The 20,962-nt window shown below is 39.6% G+C and overlaps 2 protein-coding genes across 2 annotated transcripts in view; one reads left to right on the top strand and one right to left on the bottom strand.

Annotated features, from left to right (window-relative positions):
* Positions 1–525: 525 nt before the first annotated feature.
* Positions 526–19,033, bottom strand: CRNKL1 (crooked neck pre-mRNA splicing factor 1). The gene is made up of 14 exons (XM_050805788.1): positions 18,601–19,033; positions 16,807–16,959; positions 15,696–15,787; positions 14,714–14,872; positions 14,142–14,308; positions 11,695–11,873; positions 9,859–10,029; positions 8,497–8,688; positions 7,740–7,799; positions 6,861–6,941; positions 5,750–5,989; positions 4,499–4,600; positions 3,466–3,714; positions 526–2,507 (listed from the first exon to the last, which is right to left on the bottom strand). The coding sequence occupies exons 1-14, from the start codon at positions 18,649–18,651 to the stop codon at positions 2,340–2,342; spliced, it is 2,064 nt and encodes a 687-aa protein (XP_050661745.1). The 5' UTR covers positions 18,652–19,033; the 3' UTR covers positions 526–2,339.
* CFAP61 (cilia and flagella associated protein 61) overlaps positions 18,838–20,962 on the top strand; it is a 291,671-nt gene continuing 289,546 nt past the window's right edge. The window contains exon 1 of the mRNA XM_050805793.1: positions 18,838–18,902. The gene's annotated coding sequence lies outside the window, so the exon portion shown is untranslated. The remainder of the gene's footprint in view (positions 18,903–20,962) is intronic.

Raw genomic sequence — 20,962 nt, forward strand, 5'->3', positions numbered from 1 at the left:
AACCCTGGAGATGGAGGTTGCAGTGAGCTGAGATTGTCCCACTGCATTCCAGCTCAGGCAACAGAGTGAGACCCTGCCTCAAAAAAAAAAAAAAAACAAATCAGGATTGTGAAAGGTCATCATCCAGGATATGTTTTTTCCATTAAATTGTGACTTCCATACATAATATTTTAAAAATGCACATCTGAAGTAATCACTGCCCAGCACACTTAAGAAGCTCCCTTCTTATCGTGTAGTAAATTCTTCCCAGTCACCTACGTTCATACTGTTACACTGTTAGTCCTAGATCTTTTCTCCTCTTCACAATGCTTTACTTAAATGCTGCCTTTCTAAAACACCAAAAAAACAAAAACTGTTGAGGTTATTTTTTTTTTTTTTTTAGAGAGGAAAAAGAACATAATTCGTAAAGAAAGGTCATATAACTATAGCATAGGCCAACCATGTATTTTATGTGTAGTGTCATCCTCTGTAATATGTGAAAATATCCAGTTAGTGAAAGACTTAAGAAAAACCCACAAGAAATTATTAAACTTTTACTATTGAAAGGATTTATTTTGGTGGAGTTGAGGGTGGGAGAGAAGTGAGTATGTTCTCCTGTTAGAGAATAGCTTTTTCCCTTCCAGCTTTCACACTGGCACATGCTTATTACAATTCTACCTTGGGAACATGACAGAATTTTTTTCTTATGCATACATGCAACATAAACAGGTAATTCTAGGAAGACTGTGATTAAGTCACTTGCATTCTGACCTGTTTTCATCTCACTCCCTGACTGGATGAGCCAAAGGCCTCATTAAGATGATGTTCTGCTCACTCACTAGGTAGACCTCTACTTGAGATGTGATCTGACACCGCAGCAGCTGATGCTGGTCCAGTGACTAAAGCAGTCAGGATGAAAACAGATTTGCCTTTTATCTCAACAGTCCTATTTTCTTCCATCCTTAAACACTGTATGTTATTTTCAAGATAAAATTTAGTAACATTACGAAGTAGCTTTATTCCTTGGGTGAATGAGACATGTGCACATTTAATCATCAATTTGCTTACTAAAGGTCCTTTTAGGGGAAAACAACCTTAAAAATATAGTTCTAGTCCTTGGGCAGTGAACAAAGAAAAAATATGCTTGAGAAACACAGTCCAGGTTAAAGGAAAACTCTCAGATCGGTTAATGTAGTCAAATTTTTGCTTGAGAATGTGAGCAACATATCAGCAAATATATTCATTCTTGTGCTACTCTTCATTATTTAGCATAGAGCTACCTTAGGTGTTTCTACACGTGCTCTAAACCAAGAGTGAGTTTAACATGTCAGCAGTGAGGAGTAGACATTTTCTACTATAGCACACTGGGAGATGTTTACTGGTACTCTAGGTAGAAATTACTCCATTGTCCACTAAGTTTGGGAAATAATATAGCAACATTGCTACCGGAGATACATAATGTACAGAAGCCTAACTGTAAAGAGATTTGATTAGCGAGACTTAAGTCTTAGTCCAGATTTTCCCAAATTTGTGTGAACATGGGACATCATTTTTCATAGCACACATGTAAACAAGCCATTATTCTTTAAACAAGCTATTACAAACTCACTCTGGAGAACTGATGAGTGCCTAACTGAAATTAGACTAAATTTCTCTTGGTAAACAATGTTTTCTGAACCTTGTTCAGAAATAGAATCACTGCAAATTTTTTTCCAAATAATGTTCTAAAAAGCACTTAATGTAACTGGCCACTAGTAATAAGGTAAGGTAAATTAATCCACTCACATTTAATTCTACAAGGAATGAAACTATTTTTAAAAGTGGCTTAGAACAAACACTTTACTGAGCACTTACTATGCACCCACCAGGTATATTCCTTTTATAATGTAATCTTCAAAATGAGTTGTCAAAGTATTGGCCCATTTTGTGAATGAGCAAAATGAAAATTAAGTTATATAATCACGAGTGGCAGAGCTGGGAAATGAACTCAAGTCTGTGACTCTGAAGACATGAAAAAGTTACACATTTCAGATGAATGCATAAACTATCTTTATGGTTATGACATGAAAAGTTACTGTAGAATGTTACCTTAATTACATTTTCTAATGCATGATGTGGACAGACGCTAGAAAAGTTTGGACTCAGTTGGAAAAAGAAATCCAGCAGTTAAAAAAGTCCTTTACTTGCAATCCCCACCCCTAGCTAACCCAAGAGCATTTAAAAAATAACTTAAAAAGTAGCTATCAAAGATACCAATCAGTTTCTTACTGGTGAAATATGTAAGAACTTCCAGGAGTCACAAGAGTTCCAAACAATTAATTTATAAAAATAACAAAACATTTGTCAATATGAAAAAAAGATCAGGATTCACTCTCATCGACGTCCTCATCTGGATGGTGCTCAGCATCCTCCTTTTCCTGCTGCTGTTTCTTCCACAGTTTGGCCATGGCCAGGAGTTTGAGGTTAGGCTGGTTGGCAGCATCTTCTGGAAAGATGTAATCAAAGTATTCTTCCCAGCCTGCATCAGACTACAGAAATAAAACAATGAAAAGATAAGCAAACGTGGGTGATACACTCACATATCAGAATGAAGGTTTTTTACTGGAAATCCGAAGGATTACCTCCATTTTACAAAACAACATCAAAGTCTACTACAGAAAGAACAAGGGCTGGGTCTGAAAGACTGGGAGTGAGTAAGCAGCAACTGTAGCTCAGTGAGAACTAAAATGGTAGAAAAAAATTCTAAAAATCTAAGCATAGCTCTTCTACAGCCAACCAAGATGTTCAGTGTCTCCAACTACATTGTGCAGTCTTAGGTTTAAGAAAATGTTTAACGATTTTTACATAATATTCATCCAGTAGCAAAAGTCATACATCTGTGCATTATTATTCCAACTCCCTACCCTCCCATCCTCACCTCTTATCAGTCACTGATTTCACCTTCCAAATACTGTTCTAACAGGCCCTGTGGCCCTGTTCTAGTTCCAGCTTCCATGTCTTGCTCAGCTTATAAAAACTGCTTCCTGATGGGTCTTCTTTCTCCAGTCTAAGCCCCTTGAGTCTACCAGTATGAGATGCCAGCAATCTGGTCACGTCATTTTATGCAAAACAGCCTTCACTGACTCCCACCAAACTCCTTATCGCCTACAAGCCTTCTCTGGATAGGCTGCTATCTGAAAGTTCGCTTCAGTCTTCCTCCACGCTGACTTCCTATTTAATGCTCTAAAAATATCACACTTCATGAAGTTCCCAAACTCAACCGTCATCAAAACACCTTTGCCAACCCCTTCTCATTCTCCACCTCTGACTGGACCATATGCTCTACCCCGTGTTTCCATAACAGCCAGATTGCAACCATCTCCTACTCCAGGTGGTCTGCTTCCATTCTAAGATTGTACATATGCCACTTAAAAGTCTACATTTCAAAGTCAGATGTGTTTCTACTCATGTGACGTGAGATGAACAGTCCCAGGGCAGAGATCTTACCCCATCGTCCGTCTGGACCTTTCTTCTCTTCTTGACTTTCTCTGGCATGAGTTTGTCTACTCTCTCCTTATCTGAAGCTGTTCCAAATTCGTCTTCAAAACTTCGCCAAGATTCCAGCAGCATAAGTCTCTCTTCCTTTTCTTCACAGTTTCGCATGGTTTTGTTAGCTTCTTCATAAATTTGTCTGCATTTAGCCAAACTTCCTTCTTTTCCTGAAGACAACTCAAACTGAGCAAAGCTGATCCATACCTTTAAAAAAAGTTATTATTGAACCAAATTAACCATGTCACTAAGAAGACACTAATGTAGTAATAATAAAGCGAATTCCCAGTTAATGACATCAGAAAGATGTGTTCATTACTAGTGTTTCACAGATTAAAACAATGAATATATGCTTCAATACAAACACTGAAAATATGTCATTCTACATTCTACAGTTAAATGTCTGACATAGTTTTAAACTCTTGAAAAGAGTTTAACTTGGCTGGGCGCAGTGGCTCACGCCTGTAATTCCAGCACTTTGGGAGGCTGAGGCGGGCAGATCACAAGGTCAAGAGATTGAGACCATCCTGGCCAACAGGTGACCCCATCTCTACTAAAAATAGAAAAATTAGCTTGGGCGTGATGGCGCACACCTCTACTCCCAGCTACTCAGGAGGCTGAGGCAGGAGAATTGCTTGAACCCGGGAGGAGGAGGTTGCAGTAAGCCAAGATTGCGCCACTGCCTTCCAGCCTAGCGACAGAGTGAGACTGTCTCAAAAAAAAAAAAAAAAAAAAAAGTTTAACTTTTTTCCAATCTTGTGATACCCAAGCTATTCACATGCAACATAAACAATGACCTGGTGTAAACTTAACATTCGAAAGTCCTCTGAGACTCATGTTTCTCTTAAGAAGCAAGGAAGTCATTTAAAACAAAACAAAACAAAACAAAAAACAAAAAAACCCCACACACTTAAAATACAGAAATAGAGTATTTTCTTCAGGACTGCTGATTCAAGCAAAATGAAAGATCATCTACAAAGCAAAAGGATACCTTGACATGCTGCGTCCTTTGAAGCAACCGTCGGTAAAGGTTTCGTGTTCTTTCCGTTTCTTCCTGCTCAATTTCAAAATCAATATATGATTTCCAAAGCACCTAAGAAAGACAAGTAAATTGGTCAGTCTTGACATTTGCAAAGCAGCATGCCCCCAGCCAAAGCACAGCTTAAGTATCACTCTAACCTACATCTAGGAACATAAGAGTTTTACAGAACAACTAAAGAACACATGTGGATAAGACAAATAACATTGGTATCTATAAGCCAAAACTTGGCTAGAATTTCAGATTACAGAAAAAGGGCCTTGGATTCAGTCTTAGAGATTCTCTTTGGAAGTTTTTCAAATGGTTGACTTATCAAGAGCTGAGAAACTTGCCAAGCATCTCCCAGGTACTCTTTCATATTCCAGCTACATGCAGTTGAGCTTCCAGAGAGAAAATAGGCCCAGGTTAGCCAGTATGTATGTTCTTACCTCTACTGTACACTCCTTGTTATTATGAGAGTTCAATGCAACAAGCATTCACTGAACAGGTGAGCACTGGCTCGGTGCAGCCTGGCAGGGCATAAGGATGAATAAACCGTGGCCTGGACACCTGAGACCTGGCAGTCTGGTGGAGGAGCTGAGGACAACTGACAAACTCAGTGATACCCAAAGCTCTGCCTTAACGCAGTCAGGGGGCCAAACCATTAAATGCGGGGTCATGTCAGTGCATGAGATTAACAAAACAACTGGGTGAGTTCTACGGCTCCTGTGAGATTCAAATCGGTCCTAGCTGTGGTTTGGTGCTACCTTGTGGGTCAAGCTTAACTACTGAAGGCAGGCGATGACTTTCAGGACAGTGACAACAGTAGTGGCAAGGACATCCTGGTTTAGAGAATACAGGGATATGTGTTCCCACCTCCATCCCCCTTGTTCTCCAGGTGGGCCAGCCTGCTGGCTGCTTCTTTGCCTGGCATCTTCCCCAGCCCCTTTAGGCTTCCCTGTTGGAGAGGGGCATCACCCACCCCCACGATATCCCAATTCATCCTGGGCATCATCCTGGATGTCTACTGTGTTCTGGTATCTAACAGGAGGGGTACCTCCCCTGTCCCCGACAGTCACCTTTCCACATACAAGCCTAATCTGAGCAGAAGAGACTAAGTTAGCTAGATCATCTTTATACTCTAAAATACACCCACATTTAGATGGTCATCTAAAGTAAGACTAAACAAGTATCTTAAAATGGTATTTGACTTGAGATGCTCACCTCTGGCATGTCTAAACGTGGCTGACTGATGGCTAATTCATAGATTGCCCGTGCTCTGTCAATATCACCAAGGATTGTCTCTAATTCAGCAAATTTAATCCACGAGGTACAATTTTCAGGTCCGAATTCCAGGAACTTTTCATAAAGCTTCCGGCATCTGTCAAATTCTCGAAGCTGTAGCTCCAACTCTATGTAAACTTTAAATAATTTGTTTTTTGGACATTTGCCTATGGAAGTTCCCTGGAAAATAAAATAACCAGACCACTATGATACTGTAGTGGATTCAATTTGTGCAGTTATTGCACTGCCCTAGAGGCTGTCCTCTGCTGAGGAAGAATCTTGCAAAGTCAACGTGGCCTACCGTTCTTTCCCTCTGTGGTATCACAATGTTTACTGATTCTTGACAAAAGGCTGAAGGAAACTCCTCTAATTCATTCAGCAAGAGGCAGTGTTCCAGAATTGTTTGGGCAACTAAATAAAATAAGATTTGAAAGTTTCTCAGGATCTCCTAGGGAATATGGATGTCAGATGCATAACACCTCCTATAAATAAAAAGGACAAGGCATGGTGGCTCATGCCTGTAATCCCAGTATTCTGAGAGGCCAACGTGGGAGGATTATTTCAGCCCAGGAGGCAGAGTTTGCAGTGAGCCAAGATTCCAAGATTGTGCCACTGCATTCCAGCTTGCGGAACAGAGCGAGACCCTGTCTCAAAAAAAAAAACAAAAAAACAAAAAAACAAAAATCCAATAAACAGGAAAAGAAAAAAAAAAAGGAAAAAAAAAAGTAGAACAATTAAAAGTGCGTTTAATACACCAAAAAGCTTGCACAGGATCAGATTACCAATTCTAGTCTGTGGAAAGATCTAGTAACCGGTAGCTAGAGAAGTTTCCAATATTGAAACAAAATGTAATTTACCCCAGGTAATAAGAATAATTTACGCATTATTAGTCAGTGTTTTTACAGAGGATGCATATTTTCTAACATGTCCCAGGCTATAAAGGTATAATACTTCTGTCACTTTCTAAAGTAGGAATTGTATAACTTCCAAGCACCAAGACTTTAATTTCTTTCTCATAGAACTTAATCAGACATCTTGATCCTTTACTTACCAATGCTCTTCTGGCTAATGACAGATTCTTCTGTCGTATTTCAAACTGTGCATACAGTATCCACATTTTGGCAAATGTGAACTAGAAAACAAAAGCACAAAAATATCTAGCTTAAAAGCCTCATCCAAATTAAATTGAATTAAAGTAAATTTAAATTAACCAAGGCCATTGGTAATTCTATTTCTCTAAAACTTCAGAGTAAGAGGAATGTACTCTGCTTATTTACAAGCAAAAAAGACCACATTCATTTCACAAAAGCTAGAAACCCACATCCCATGATCCAGATACTGCACTGTACTGCCTGGCATGGTAGCCTCTCCTCAGAATCATGATCCAAATACTGTACTGTACTGCATGGCACGATAGCCTCTACTCAGAACAGACTTTGTTTTGTAGGCATGCTTGTATGTGGGCAGAATGTCCTACCTCTATTCTGAAAAGTAACTCTGTCAACACTTCTACAGAAGGAAACACGTTTTGTTTCTCGTGCTGGGAAACAAGGCAGAGGTAACATCTCAACCATCTACACAAGGGGCACATTGATCTGGGCATGGACACACTCACTGTTACCAACAAATCTGCCTCTGTGTCCCCGACACATGTTGTGTGCTCTCTGCATGGAAATCTTTCTCCCTCCACTCAGACTATTCAAATTACCTAGCCTTCTCTGAATTTCCTTTGTTTGTCAATGCAGGCAGTCCTCCGACCTAGACTGTGAGCTGTGTTCAGAGGCAAGGTGCATATCTCAGTTTTACTTATGTTGTCCATGGTGGGTCAGGGAAATATTTTATCAATCAATATTATTTCACTGAATTACTTCACAAGTAACAGAAGAGGATTCTGACCTGTTTGAAATGGAACACTTTAGAGCAAACATACCTTTTTGTGAGGAATTAGTTCCAAAGAGGCTTGATACACCTGTCTTGTCCTCTCAGGATCCTGTATTAGGATAAGAAATTTTCACAAAATACTGAAGTCTGCTGCTAACACTCATTTTACTAGTTACTAATTTTACTGATACTAGTAAAAAGGTACATCCCCAAAACTGAGCGTGTTTCACAAGTTGTTACTTGCCAACCCTGATTTATGATCTAAAGTATGAACGGCCATGAAACTTCAGTTTAAGAATCACCAACAAGACACCAAACTCTAAGCCCTTCTTTGTAGAAAGCCTTTTTGCCTGATGGCAGAAAGAAACAAAGACATTTCGTAGTCTCAGATCAAACCCAGAAGGTTAATACAAATGATTTCTGAAAATGCCACTTGATTTTTCCTAAAAGCAAAAATGCATAATCTAGCCATAATTACCCCTATTAATGAGCAAATCCAGGAAACTATATTTAATTAAACTAAGGGCTGGTTCACCGTTCTCTTTCAAGTTCCAAGTGATATCTTGTTGTGCCTCAAGTAAAAATCAAACCAAAATAAGAAAAGCCCCTCACGTGTGGCCATAACAAGCACAGAGAGTTTAAAATGTTGCAGAGTGAACATGTAACTGTATGGCTTGAACAGAAGCCTATAAAAATTTAAAACTAAATTTCCTTGTTTCAAGAATTATAAATATCCACAATAGGTGAGCTGTGAATACAGAGGAGAGGAAACCATTAACAGCTGACACATAATTCTGTTTTTTCACCTTTGCCTCCAATTCTTCATAGAGTGCATAGTTGATCCAAAGATAAATGTAGCGCTTCCAGTGCCTCTTCTCCTGAATGGGTGGGACATTGGCAATGGCCCTTTCATAGACTTCTCTCACGGCTTCAGCTTCTGCATCACTTTCTACCAAGCGCAAGTAATCAAACCATGCATCGTAATTGTGTGGATTCGCCTAGAAAGACAACCAGTTTAATAAATAAAAAACAAAACCAAGAGCTGCACTTGCCAGGTTAAGCAAGCTGAAAAAAGGCATCAGGCCGACTTTCTATATTTTAGCACCTTTTCTTCTAAATTTTACATGTTCTCTCATTTTAAAAACACCATCCCTGAGACTGCATAAATAGAAAAGACACAGGAATACAGAGGTTAGATTACTGGCCAGGTGTCCCACAGCAAGCACCCCTTCATCTATAGTCATCACTCTCATGATAGTCAATAATTAGATGCCTATTCTTACCAATGCATTTGCTTAAATATGTGACTATGTATCATTATGTCTGTAACAACAATAGAATTATATCATGCTCACAATTGTTAAACTTGCCTTTCCAATTAACAGTAATTCATCTTTCACATATCTTGCTAACCTACCACCACATTTAATAACAGATTTAGTCCTTTGCTTGGAGGTATCTTAATTAACTTGACTAAGTAAGAGTATTTTTTATTTATTTTTATTTTTATTTTTGAGATGGAGTCTGGCTCTGTCGCCCAGGCTGGAATGCAGTGGCGCAATCTTGGCTCACTGCAAGCTCCGCCTCCCGGGTTCATGCCGTTCTCCTGCCTCAGCCGCCCATGTAGCTGGGACTACAGGCACCCACCACCACGCCCGGCTAATTTTTAAGCAAGAGTATTTTTAAATACATAGCAGAATACTGAAGGAAAATGCTATTCTCTTGAATTGAAATCAAAATAGTACATTACAGAAAAAGAGATGCCAGTGGAACCCTGTCTAGCATACATCTTTTGTTCAGGCAGTTAAGCTCAAAGGTGATGTGCAAAACAGGTTTTTGGACCAATCTCTGACTCTTCCACCTTCTTCCAACAATGAGCTCGAATGGAGTCCACATTTCTTTTGCTCCAGTTCTACACACAGTCAGCAATCAACAAAATAACTTACAACATGTAAGTGGCAGACCAAATCCAAGTGTTGTTTGCTTGCCTTTTCTATCAGCCTTGTTTATTCCTACTTGTCTGAAATAGCTGCCAGTTGATCACAGGCACATCATCAAGAGATTAATCACTGGTAGTGCTAACTTGCTATGATTCATCTTAGTGTTGCTAGTATTGATGAGCACATCTTGGGTTATCTGCAGAGTTGACCATCCACACCAGCGCTCACCTTTACTTCTTCTTCGTACTGGAATCTCCGTTTGCTCACGATGATATCTTCAATACCCCGCCTATCACCAAACTTCTTCTCAAAGATGGTATAATTTTTAAAGAGTTCTTGGGCATCTTGTTTTGAAATTCTGTCCAGGGCATACTTGTAAATCACTCGTACCCTTTCAAACTAAATGCAGACAGGATGATTACCTTCTATAACACAATATTCTCATGACAGTCACAAGTAGGAGAGTAAATGTACCAAAATATTACTTATAAGTTAGAATTTGAGGCCTCATAATGTCCTGAGTAAGATGCTTTTCTCCATTTTGTTGAAGGTATCTCCGTCAGGATGGACCAGTACCCTGCTTTGAGCTCCACATTTAATACTGTCTACCTAACTAACACTGCCAATTGGATGTCTACTGCACATCTCAAACAGGTCCAAAACTGAGCTTGTTTCTTCCCCACTCAACCTGGGACTCTCCCCATCTTCCCAATCTTAGTAGGCAAGGCCTAACCTACAGTCACATACTTGCTCACGCCAAAGCCTTCAGGTGATCCTCAATTCCTCTTTTTCCCTCTTTCTCCATATTCACTCTTGCAACATGCCCTGCCATTTCAATCTCTTCCACACAGCCCTTCGCTCGTCCCCAGCCCCCAGCCATCAAGCTCCACTGTTTACCTGGACCACTTCAAAAGTCTCCTCACTAGTCTCCCCTGGTTCCACTTTTGCCATCCACCCCCATATATTCTCCATGAATTAGTCAGAGGCTCTCTTTAAAATATAAATCATATCCAATCACTGTCCGCTTAAAACCTTTTAATGCTTCCTGCTGGCCCGAACAGAATCTGAACTCCCTAGCATGGTCTGTGCAAGACCTTGTATAGGCTGAGTATCTCTTGTCTGAAATATTTGGTACTGGACATGTTTTGGATTTGGGATGTTTTCCCAGTTTTGGAATATTTGCATTATACTTACTGGTTCAGCATCCCTAATCCAAAAACCCAAAGTCTGAAACGTTCCAATGAACATTTCCTTTGAGTGTCATGTCAGCACTCAACAAGTTTCACATTTTGAGTTTCAGATTTTCAGACTGGGAATGCTCAAACCTGTATTTGGATGAATCTCAATTCTGTATTATTTGAACTGCCTTTTTTTTTTTTTTTTTTTTAAAGAAATGGGGTCTTGCTCTGTCACCCAGGCTAGAGTGCAATGGCACGACCATAGCTCACTGTAGTCTCAAACCCCTAGGCTCAGGTGACACTCCTGCCTCAGTTTCCCAAGTAGCTGGGACTGTAGGCGTGCGCCACTATGCCCACTCAATTTTTTTTTTTTTAGAGACAGGGTCTCACTATGTTGCCCAGGCTGGTCTCAAAATCCTGGCCTCCAGCGATCCTCCTGCCTCAGCCTCTCAATATTTGAGCTATTTTCATAGGAACAAGGGAAAAAAAGAAATATCTTATTTGTAGGGCAATGTCTATTTCCATTCTAAATTTTGTTTTCTGTTCTGGGGCTTTATGCTTTTTGTTTCCCACATTTATTATCTGTTAAGTCCTTTACTTAGGATGCTAAAAGACTAGCTCTCAGTTTACGGGCATTCAGACTAAAAGACTTAATTTTCAAACAAAGCACAATAAAATTAAGACAGGTATAATACAATCTATAATCAGCTCCCATCTGTAGCTTAGTCACATATATATGCTGTTCTCTGTGAGAAGTTGTGTTTTTTGCATTTTGAAAACATCTCCAGGGATATGTCAGTAAGAAAAAATGGAAATGAACTCACCATGCACAAAATGTAATCTTTGCTAAGTTGTTTCACAGTACAATGAAGTTAAGTATACTTACCTCTTTCTGATTTTCTTCAAACTTGGCAAAGGCGACATACAGGTGCTCATCCATATGTTCATCTCCAAAGAATTCCACAGCTCTCTCATATACCTTCCGTGCGTGGGCAAAATAAGCATGTTTTTCTTCAAAGCGGGCATACTTGATCCAGTTCTTAACATCAGGGTGCACGAGGACAAGTGCAAGGGGATTAAGGAAATACCAGGCAAAACAGCATGGCTTAAAAAAATGGTAAGTAAACACCAAAACCATACCAAAGCCTGAAACCCCAACAATTCAAACTACAATTTTAGGGGAATAAAACACACAAAAGCGTAGAACTAAACAGTGGCTTCCGTGAACGCAGGACCACGCTTATTCATCTCTATTTTCCTCCAGTGCTTAGTTAAGATTTTAGTGGTGGGTACAAACTTGAGTTTGGAAGCAAAGAAAAATCTCAACCCAGGTTACCAACCATGTGATCTCGGATAAGTCACCAAACTTGTCAAAAGTCTCAGCTATTTCATTTGTAAACAGGTAAATATAATGCCAGCCTCACTGGATTACTGCCAGCTTTAAATGAGAAAATGTATGTAAAGCCCTTAGCACTGTTTCTGGCCAAAAGAACATAGCACTGTAAGTAGTCAATAATGGTCTGTTCAATAAATGGCACCGATTATATTAAAATATTAATACTTGAACTAATAATTAAGAAAAAAATGTTATAAAAAGCAAACTGTTAACTAGAGTCAAAGCAGAAAGTTTTGAATTGCCATTTCAATCTATCTTCCTTGAATAAATCATTAATTTCCAAAGTAATAATACATTCAAATATGGCAAAGAAGTTAAGAGCATCAGTTCTGAAGCTGCTCTACTAGGTTCACATTCTACTCCCATCAGCACCTGTGAGAACCTAGTCAAGCTACTTAATCTCTCATGCCTCAGCTCCCTCATCTGTAGGAAGGAGAAGTTCCTACACTGCAAGGTTGTTATGAGGATTAAACCACAATATTTGTAAAGTACTTAGAATAATGCCTGGCACATAGCAAGTACTATAAAAGCTTTTGTCAAACTAATAATATTAAAATTACTAGACATAATTAAGATCTTAACACTGTCACCTAAAGAGAGAAGAGTAAAAAAATAAAAAGATCTTAATACTGCATTGTAAAGTTGATTCTCATTATTTGTGGTAGTTATGTTCTATGTAGTCACTGCAAACACTTAATTATTGAGTATTGAACCACTGTGCCTAGGGGAAACATGTATATATACAATCTCACATTCATGATCATCTTAAATCCTAAAAAGAACTCATCCTAGCAGATTCTATCTTCATCATTTTGTAAGAAAAGTGATTCAGAAATGTTAAGCGATTGGACTGAGGCTGCCCCACTGACAGATTCAAACTCCCCAACTGGCCCCAGGGCCGGAGCTCCTTGCACTACATGGCACTGGCCCTTCCTGTCTCCAAGCTCTGGGCATGGTTATACGAGGTTAAGACCAGAAGGCAGAGCCTCGCCTTGCTGGACTTCATGCTGTGTGCATGTCCACAAATGACTGTGAAAGTGCCACAATTACTGATTTTTGGGGTTACAAATAAATTTTAGCAAATATGTGATTTTGCAAATATGGAATCTGTGAATAATGAGGAATGACTGTACTTCAGTTTCAAAAGTGCTTTCATGTGTATCATTTAATCTTCACAACAGCCCAACAAAGGTGTTTTTATTCTTGTTTTTAAGAAGAGGACACGAAGACTCAAAGGAGTTAAATGACTCACTGGAGCCACACAGCCAATAAACAGTAAACCTTTGATGAACTCCAGTAACGGTAGTAATGACCAACACAAACCTTAGAAAAACAGGACTGGCAAGGGCAGCCAGAACCTTAGTACAGTTAGTCCTCCAGCCATGGGTTCCATATCTGTAGATTCAACCAACCCGAGATAAAGTATTCATGAGAAAAAAGTGCTTCTATACTGAACATGTAGTTTTTTTGGTTATTATACCTTAAAATACACAGAATAACAATTATTTACATAACATTCACATTACATTAGGTATAAGTAATCTAGAGATTATTTCAATTATATGGGGGGCTATGCATACGTTACATGCAAATACTACATCATTTTATATCAGGGACTTAAGCATCACCGATTTTGGCATCTCCTTGATGTCCTGGAAACAATCCCCCAGGAATATCATTTTCCACGAGGAAACATTAGTTTTCAGCACTACAATAAAATAAACCCAAACTCTCACTAGAAAAGACTAATTACCCAGATCACAAATTTTCATTCTGACCAATCTCTTTCCCTACAAAACATAGGGAAGCTGATAAACTGGCATTCTTGACTTCTAGTCTGATGTCAATGACTGTGTGTCCTGACCATGAGACACCTCTACAGGAGCAGCAGCACCCAGGACAATCATGGCACCACTCAGTTCTCGTCCAAAGGATATATCGCTCATAAATGGTGCGGGCCCGATCCACCTCTTTGTATCTCAGTTCAAAGTTGATGTAGGAGTGCCAGGCTTGCTCCTCAGGCTGCCACTCCATCCAGCGCTCAAACACCTGCCGGGCACCGGCAATGTTTCCCAACATTTCCTCCATGTATGTGTATTTGTACCTTTAACAAAATCACCCGAAAATATCTGCTGTGGTTTAGTTCTCCCATTGTTGAATGGGAGGAAGATTTAAGATTTTATCTTTCTTAAAGGTTAAATCGAACATGTTTTGTTATTGAAATATAAATCTGAAAAAGGGTGAACCATTGGAAAAAAAGATTTTTTATTAAAAGTTGCCTAGTTCAACAAGAAGCTTATGAACAAAAGATTGCAACCAAAATTTTAGTTTTGATTACATAGCTGTAGAACATCACAATTATGACTTAACAGACTATGGGACATTAAAAAGCATTTATGTTTAAAGAAAAAGTAGGATGTAAAATTAAACTATCATCATGTAAATAAAATAAATACAGAAAATGTGGAACTTTTCTAGGCTACAAAAGGCTGTTTTATCAGAAACTTACCAGAACTGATTGACTCGAGGCAGCGTTGTTATGGCCCGGTCCCAGATATTTCGAGCATGGTTGACTTGGCGATTCTTCATCTCCATTTCTGCATATTTCAGCCAGAGTGTAATATTTCGATAGTCTACATCTAAAGCACGCTCGTATATGGATCGAGCCCTTAAGAAGCAAGATTTGCAGGGCATCAAAAGTAGTGCACACAACACATGCAGCGGTTATTTCACACTATCTGGAATGCCCTGATGTTTTATTAGGTGTCTACCACGAGCCAGGTTCTGGGCATAAGATGATGAAAAGATATAATGCTCTCAAGTACCTTACAAAGTCTTATAGAAAGACATGCATGCAATTATAATGCAATGTGATTTATGTTATAGTCAAGATCTGCACAGGAAGCAGAGAGGAAGAAATGAAAATGTCTGGTGGAAAAGGCTAAGTAGTAGGTAACTCTAGAAACAAGAACTTGAGGCAAGTTCCAATTTACCAGGAAACTAAGGTTGGTGTGGAGGGGGTGCTCATTCCAGGCGAGGAGAACAGCCAAGCCTCACAATAAGGAGACATGATATATTCAGGGAGTGGCACGTACACAGGCGCAGCGGGGGAAGGAGGTATGAGGGGAGAATGCAGAAAGCGAGACAACAGGAAGGGCCAGATTGCAATTTTTATTTTTTTGGCCATTGGTTTTCAGCTAAACATTAAAAAAAAAAAATCTCAATATATAGAAAGCAGATGAAATTGTGCTACTTTAGCTACAGCTGACAAGATCAATCTGTAAAGTCTCTCCCGCCCCGCCCTCTGGGACTATTCTACCCCAGTGCTCCTGAGGCCCTCAAGGGAACCCTAGGGTTTCATGGAACCATAGTTGACAATTTCTACCCGAGGCACAATCTTTTATCTGTGCTTTAACTTTTTCTTCTTTTCTTTTTGGTATCTGTTAACCTATGAATCATTATACACAAAACTACACTTTCAGCAATTTTACCTCTGAATCTCCTTTAGGCTTTCTTCCCATTGTGCGTATTTTATCCAGTTACTAATTACAGTCCTGTTTTTTCTTATGTTATCTTCAAAAGTCTGGAAGAAGGCAAAAAGGGTCAAGTCAAAGGGCAAATGACTAAAAATGACAGCACCCTTGGTCTATTTTAAGTCTTGTACTAAACTGGTTATTCATTTTGTTCATATTTAAGAGAAATTACATCCTGGAATCCTTGAGGAATAAGAAATCCACTACAGAAGGTTACAATCAACTAACTGATACTTTAAAATAGTCTATGCTTGTCCCTAATAAAAAATATTTTGACTATTACCCGTAAGTCCTCTGGTAACGTTCAGAATTTCATATATAACAGAATTCATGCTTTAAAACAGTCCCACATTCTAGAGTGAAGAGGTCAAATCAGATCCCAAAGTCTTCTCATAGTCCTTTTGCAGATCTCAATTCCTTTTCCTTTCTTCTCTTTTTTCTTTGAGACAAAGTCTCGCTCTGTCACCCAGGTCGGAGTGCAGTGGCATGATCTCGGCTCACTGCAGACTCTGCGTCCTGAGTTCCTACGATTCTCATGTCAGCCTCCTGAATAGCTAGGATTACAGGCACTTGCCACCACGCCCGGCTAATTTTTGTATTTTCAGTAAAGATGAGGTTTCACCATTTTGGTCAGGCTGGTCTCAAACTCCTGACCTCAGGTGATCAGCCCACCTTGGCCTCCCAAAGTGCTGGGATTACAGGCATGAGCCACAGTGCCCGGCCAGATCTCATTTCTTAACACAGAAGGTGGTATAGACAGAAGTACACAGTCCAGCCTTACTAAGCATACCCCCTTCCAGTTGTCCGTTGTTTCACCTGCTAAACTTCCACCCATTTTTGATTCAGTACCAAAAATTATGCAGATTCAATTGTTTTATACTTTAACCAGACAACTAAAGGCATATTTTATATAGTTCAGAAAAATGCTGTTATCTGGTAACCAGAAGGCATTATTCATGTGTCTAGGAACACTAACCTCATCTTGCCCTACAGAATCCAACCAGCTTTTCAAACTCTGACTGATACACTCTTAACAATTAGTGGACTGAAAGATACCACACTGACTGACCTTCCTTTTCCTTAGTTTATAATCATTTAATTCTTCTTCATCTGTGATCTTCTGTTGAGGTGGAGGTGGAAGAAGCTCAAGTTCTCTTTCTTTAGCCTCTCTTAAGAGTTGTTCAGCAGTTATCTGTACCTCAGCCGGGGCTTTGTTTTTCACCTTTTAAGAACAAGACATTTCTATTTTTAGTAGATGCTCTTCACACAAGGTTTAAGAAACAAACATACATTTTTTAGGATATGAACTTCATTAGTATTATCACAAGATGCTCTCTTTGTATGACATGTTCCCATCCTCCATGAGACTAAAAAGAAAAAAAAATACTATGTTTTCTCTCTTATTCATGGTATCTACTACAAAGCCACAGGTAAAAGTCTCAAGAGAAAAAGGTGGCAAAAATAATACCAAGTTTTCCCTTTTAGATGAGTATAATAATAAACTTTGAGGCCGTGTAGGTAAAATTCTGACCAGAGGGCTTATCAAGATGTGTAGCACATCTTATTAATAGCATTACCACCTGCATTCGCAGAATTCTTCAACTTATTTAATGCCCCTGGTGGAAAAGTGGGTATGGTTTTTCACAGAACCTCAAGTCAAAGGCACTATTCAATAAGTTCCCATCATTAGACTGTAAGTTTCTTGAGGTCTTAGAAGTTTACAGTCTAACGTAGCTTAGAGCTGTGCTGTCCAACACAGTAGCTATGAGTCACATGTGGTGAGCACAAATTGAGGTGGACTGTAAATGTAAAATACACACTGGTTTTGAAGATGAAGTATGAAAAAAAGAACAAACTATCTCACAGTTTTTATACCGATTACATGTTGAAATTATAATATTTTGGATACATTAGTTCAAATAAAATATATATTATCAAAATTAATGTCACTTTTTTTGCTTTGCTTTTACTTTTTAATGTAGATAGGAGAAAATTTAAAATTTCATGTGCCGTGCACTGTATTTCCATTGGACCGGTGATGCCCAATAAAAGTGTACGTAGCTGAATTATAAAAATTGTTATTTAATGCCACGTGTGGAGTAATGATAATGGTGATAGCTCATATTTAATAAGCACTAAGTGCCAGACACACTGTTACTTGCTCTACATGCATTACTTTTGCGAGTCAGACAAATAGTTATGTAAAGGTCCAGTTCAAGAGAGTCATCTGGGCTCAAGAAAGACTGGAGGGAGGATATCTGTAAAGGCTTCAGACAAATTCTGACACATATTAAGCACTTCGTAAGTATCAGCTATCGAGGGAAATACCAGATAGTAAATCTACTGTTTAATTAACTTATGATACTATACTACTACTGCCGTCTATTCTCACCCTCCGCTGTCAGCTGGGCTAACTCCTATTCAGTCTTCAAGTCTCAGCTTAAAGGTCATTTCCTCAGCAAAATTTACTCTCAGGAACCCTTCATACGACCCCCTTATTCACGCCCATGGCATATTCTACTTTGCCTCTCAGTAACATCTGGCAAGATCGTCCTCATACACACACTCGTGTTTTGAGTACTGCTTCTGGCCAGCGTCCGAGCGTAGCTTCCCAGCGCCCAGTGCAGTGCCTGGGTCAGTAAATCTTCACTGAACCACTCCACTCCTCCTCCCTGCAAAACCACCCCATCGTGCTCCGCGATGACAAAAGCCCGCGCCCCACCACCAGCTGACCCTTCCTCTCCATCTCTCAGGGTGGGCCCTCTCCCCGGCGGGAACACTGTCTCCCGCCCGGGGCACCCCCAGGGCTGAGGGATGCCCCTCTCCTGGGCCACCTCCCACAAGGCCCCTCGCGATCGCCTACCTTGGCCACTTTGGGAATCCGCTGTTTCCCGGCCGCGGTGGAGGCCGCCATGTCTGCAGCAGCGGACCTCGGGGAACCTGTCCCCCGCACGAAAGCTAGAAATCCGCGGTCTGAGAGCTCACCGAAACCACAAAGATTTCCGACAACAAACAGGATCCCGGAATCGGAAGCGGAACTCGCCAGGCTGACCTTTGACCTCTCGCATGCGCCGTGACGGACGTGGCACCGTTTCCATGGGGACCAGGCTGCGCGTCCTCCTTACAGCAGCGCGCGGAGTGCGGCGTCCTGGAGCTGCGCGTGAGGTGGGTAGCGCCGGCCTGACTAGCAGCGACGCGAGGACTGCGGTTCAGGGCGTCAAGGGCGTATCCCCAGGTCAGCCTCCAGAACTGGGATGACCAGGCAAGGAAGAGAGGCTCTGTCTAGCCGTGGCGCCCTGCAAGGGAGTAGGGTCGAAGCTCCAATCTGGATGCTCGAGGGGCGGGGGAACGAAGGGAGAGCGAGGAAACTACCATTCCCAGTATGCGAAGGGGCGAGCTGCCGCCCTTTTAGGCTGTCTGGCTCTGCATTGCATTCTAGGTCTTGTAGTCTCTGGGTCCACGCCCCCTCGTTTCTGGTTTCTGGACAGTTGTGCCCAAATAATTAACTCTAAGGCTTGGAATTAAAAATAACAGAAGGTACTTAGAAGCCAGATATTAGGACAAAATGAAAGTAAAAAATAGAGTAACTAGAAAACAACTCAGTCTTGTGATAAGAAATATGTTTAAATTCTGTGTGTGCCTTAATTACTCAAATTTTCTTAGCCTCAGTGTCCTCAACTATAAAACAAGGGTAATAACATCTGTTTCACTAGGATTAAAGACAAATGCTCAGTAAATGTAGCTATTATAATACTTAACCTGCCCTCAAAAACGGAAAAATTAAGCAAAAGTTAAAAGAATTTTTTTAATAGACAAATTTTTAGAGAAGTTTTAGGTTCACAACAAAATTAAGTGGAAGGCACAGAGATTTCCCCCCTCAACAGCTTCCTGCCATCAATTATTATACCTCTTCCCCACTTTAACAGCCTCCAACTCTCAAAAATATCCTCCACCAGAGCGGTACATTTGTTACAATCATGAACCTACATTGACACATCATTATCACTCAAAGTTCGTAGTTCATGTTGGGGTTCACTCTTGGTGCTGTACATTCTATGAGTTTGGACAAATGTACAATGACACGACTTGGCAGCACATTTGTTAGAATAATTTTCATAGTTGCAAGGCTCTTTTGGTTTTTGGGGAAAATATATATTGTGTATGTAGTAATATCACGTCTACCAATGCAGCTATTGCTTTCAAAAAAAGATTTATGCAGATTTCTAGAACTGCAGTTATAACCAACATCAGTATTTTTGCCATAACTCTTTATTAACCATATTATTTAGATATTTGATCTCACTTTTCAAAATTTAAATAGAGAAGATTTTATATCACTTTCATAAAGCCACCTAACAAAATAAAATATATTAAAAAGATGTTTCTTTGAAATGATTTTCCTTAAATGTGTAACTGTAAACAATTGATTTGCCAAATGAATCATTGATTTAATCATCTGTTGCCTTTGCTCAAACGTACAAACATGTTAGAATACTTTGCTTCTGATCACCATCCTTTTATCTCTCATTTTTGTTGTCTGGCAATTCAGTTCATCTCTCTTTTTTTTTTTAAGGAAAAATGTATTATCCTTCTTACTTTTTGCCATCAATGCTTTTGTAGATACACATTCGTGTTTACTTTATTTCCCAGCATTTAATCTTTCATCCCACTTCTTTCTGATTTTAACTTTATTCTTCTCAGAATATACCATCTCCTAGTTCTTTCTACAAGATTCTTTGAATTTCTTTCAGTCTTTGCATGAAATTGTCTTTATTTTATCTTCATTTTCAAGGGATTGTTTAGCTCGGTTTATCAGTCTGGGTTAATGGTTATTTTTCGCTTTATATTTTTAAAACACTATTCTAGCAGTTAGAAAATTATGGCTCATAGACTAAATTCAGCCCATTGACTATTTTGTATGGACTGTGAGTGAGCTAGGGATACACACACACACACACACACACACACACACACACACATTTTACATGAAACTTTATATGTAGTTTACATTTTAAACATTTGAAAAAAATTACGGGAATACATTCGTGCTCATTTGTGCTGATGTTGTCTCTGGTTGTTACTGTGCTACAATGGCAGAGTTGAATAGTTGTGTAGATAACATGTGGCTCATAAAGCTTAATGTATTTATTCTCTGGCCTTTTACAGAAGTTTGCTAACCCCTGTGCTACTGGCGTCTAATGTTGCTGATGAGAAATATTCTGTCA

This window comes from Macaca thibetana, chromosome 10, assembly GCF_024542745.1.
Source record: "Macaca thibetana thibetana isolate TM-01 chromosome 10, ASM2454274v1, whole genome shotgun sequence".
In the NCBI taxonomy this organism is placed as follows: domain Eukaryota; kingdom Metazoa; phylum Chordata; class Mammalia; order Primates; family Cercopithecidae; genus Macaca; species Macaca thibetana.

Excerpts from the sequence above, each read along its gene's own strand:
- CRNKL1 (XM_050805788.1), bottom strand. The coding sequence starts at position 18,651 with ATGGCGGCCTCCACCGCGGCCGGGAAACAGCGGATTCCCAAAGTGGCC. Across the intron at positions 8,689-9,858 it reads AGTACGAAGAAGAAGTAAAG|GCGAATCCACACAATTACGA; the intron begins GTGAGCGCTGGT and ends TTGTCTTTCTAG. Across the intron at positions 3,715-4,498 it reads AAAGGACGCAGCATGTCAAG|GTATGGATCAGCTTTGCTCA; the intron begins GTATCCTTTTGC and ends CTTTTTTTAAAG.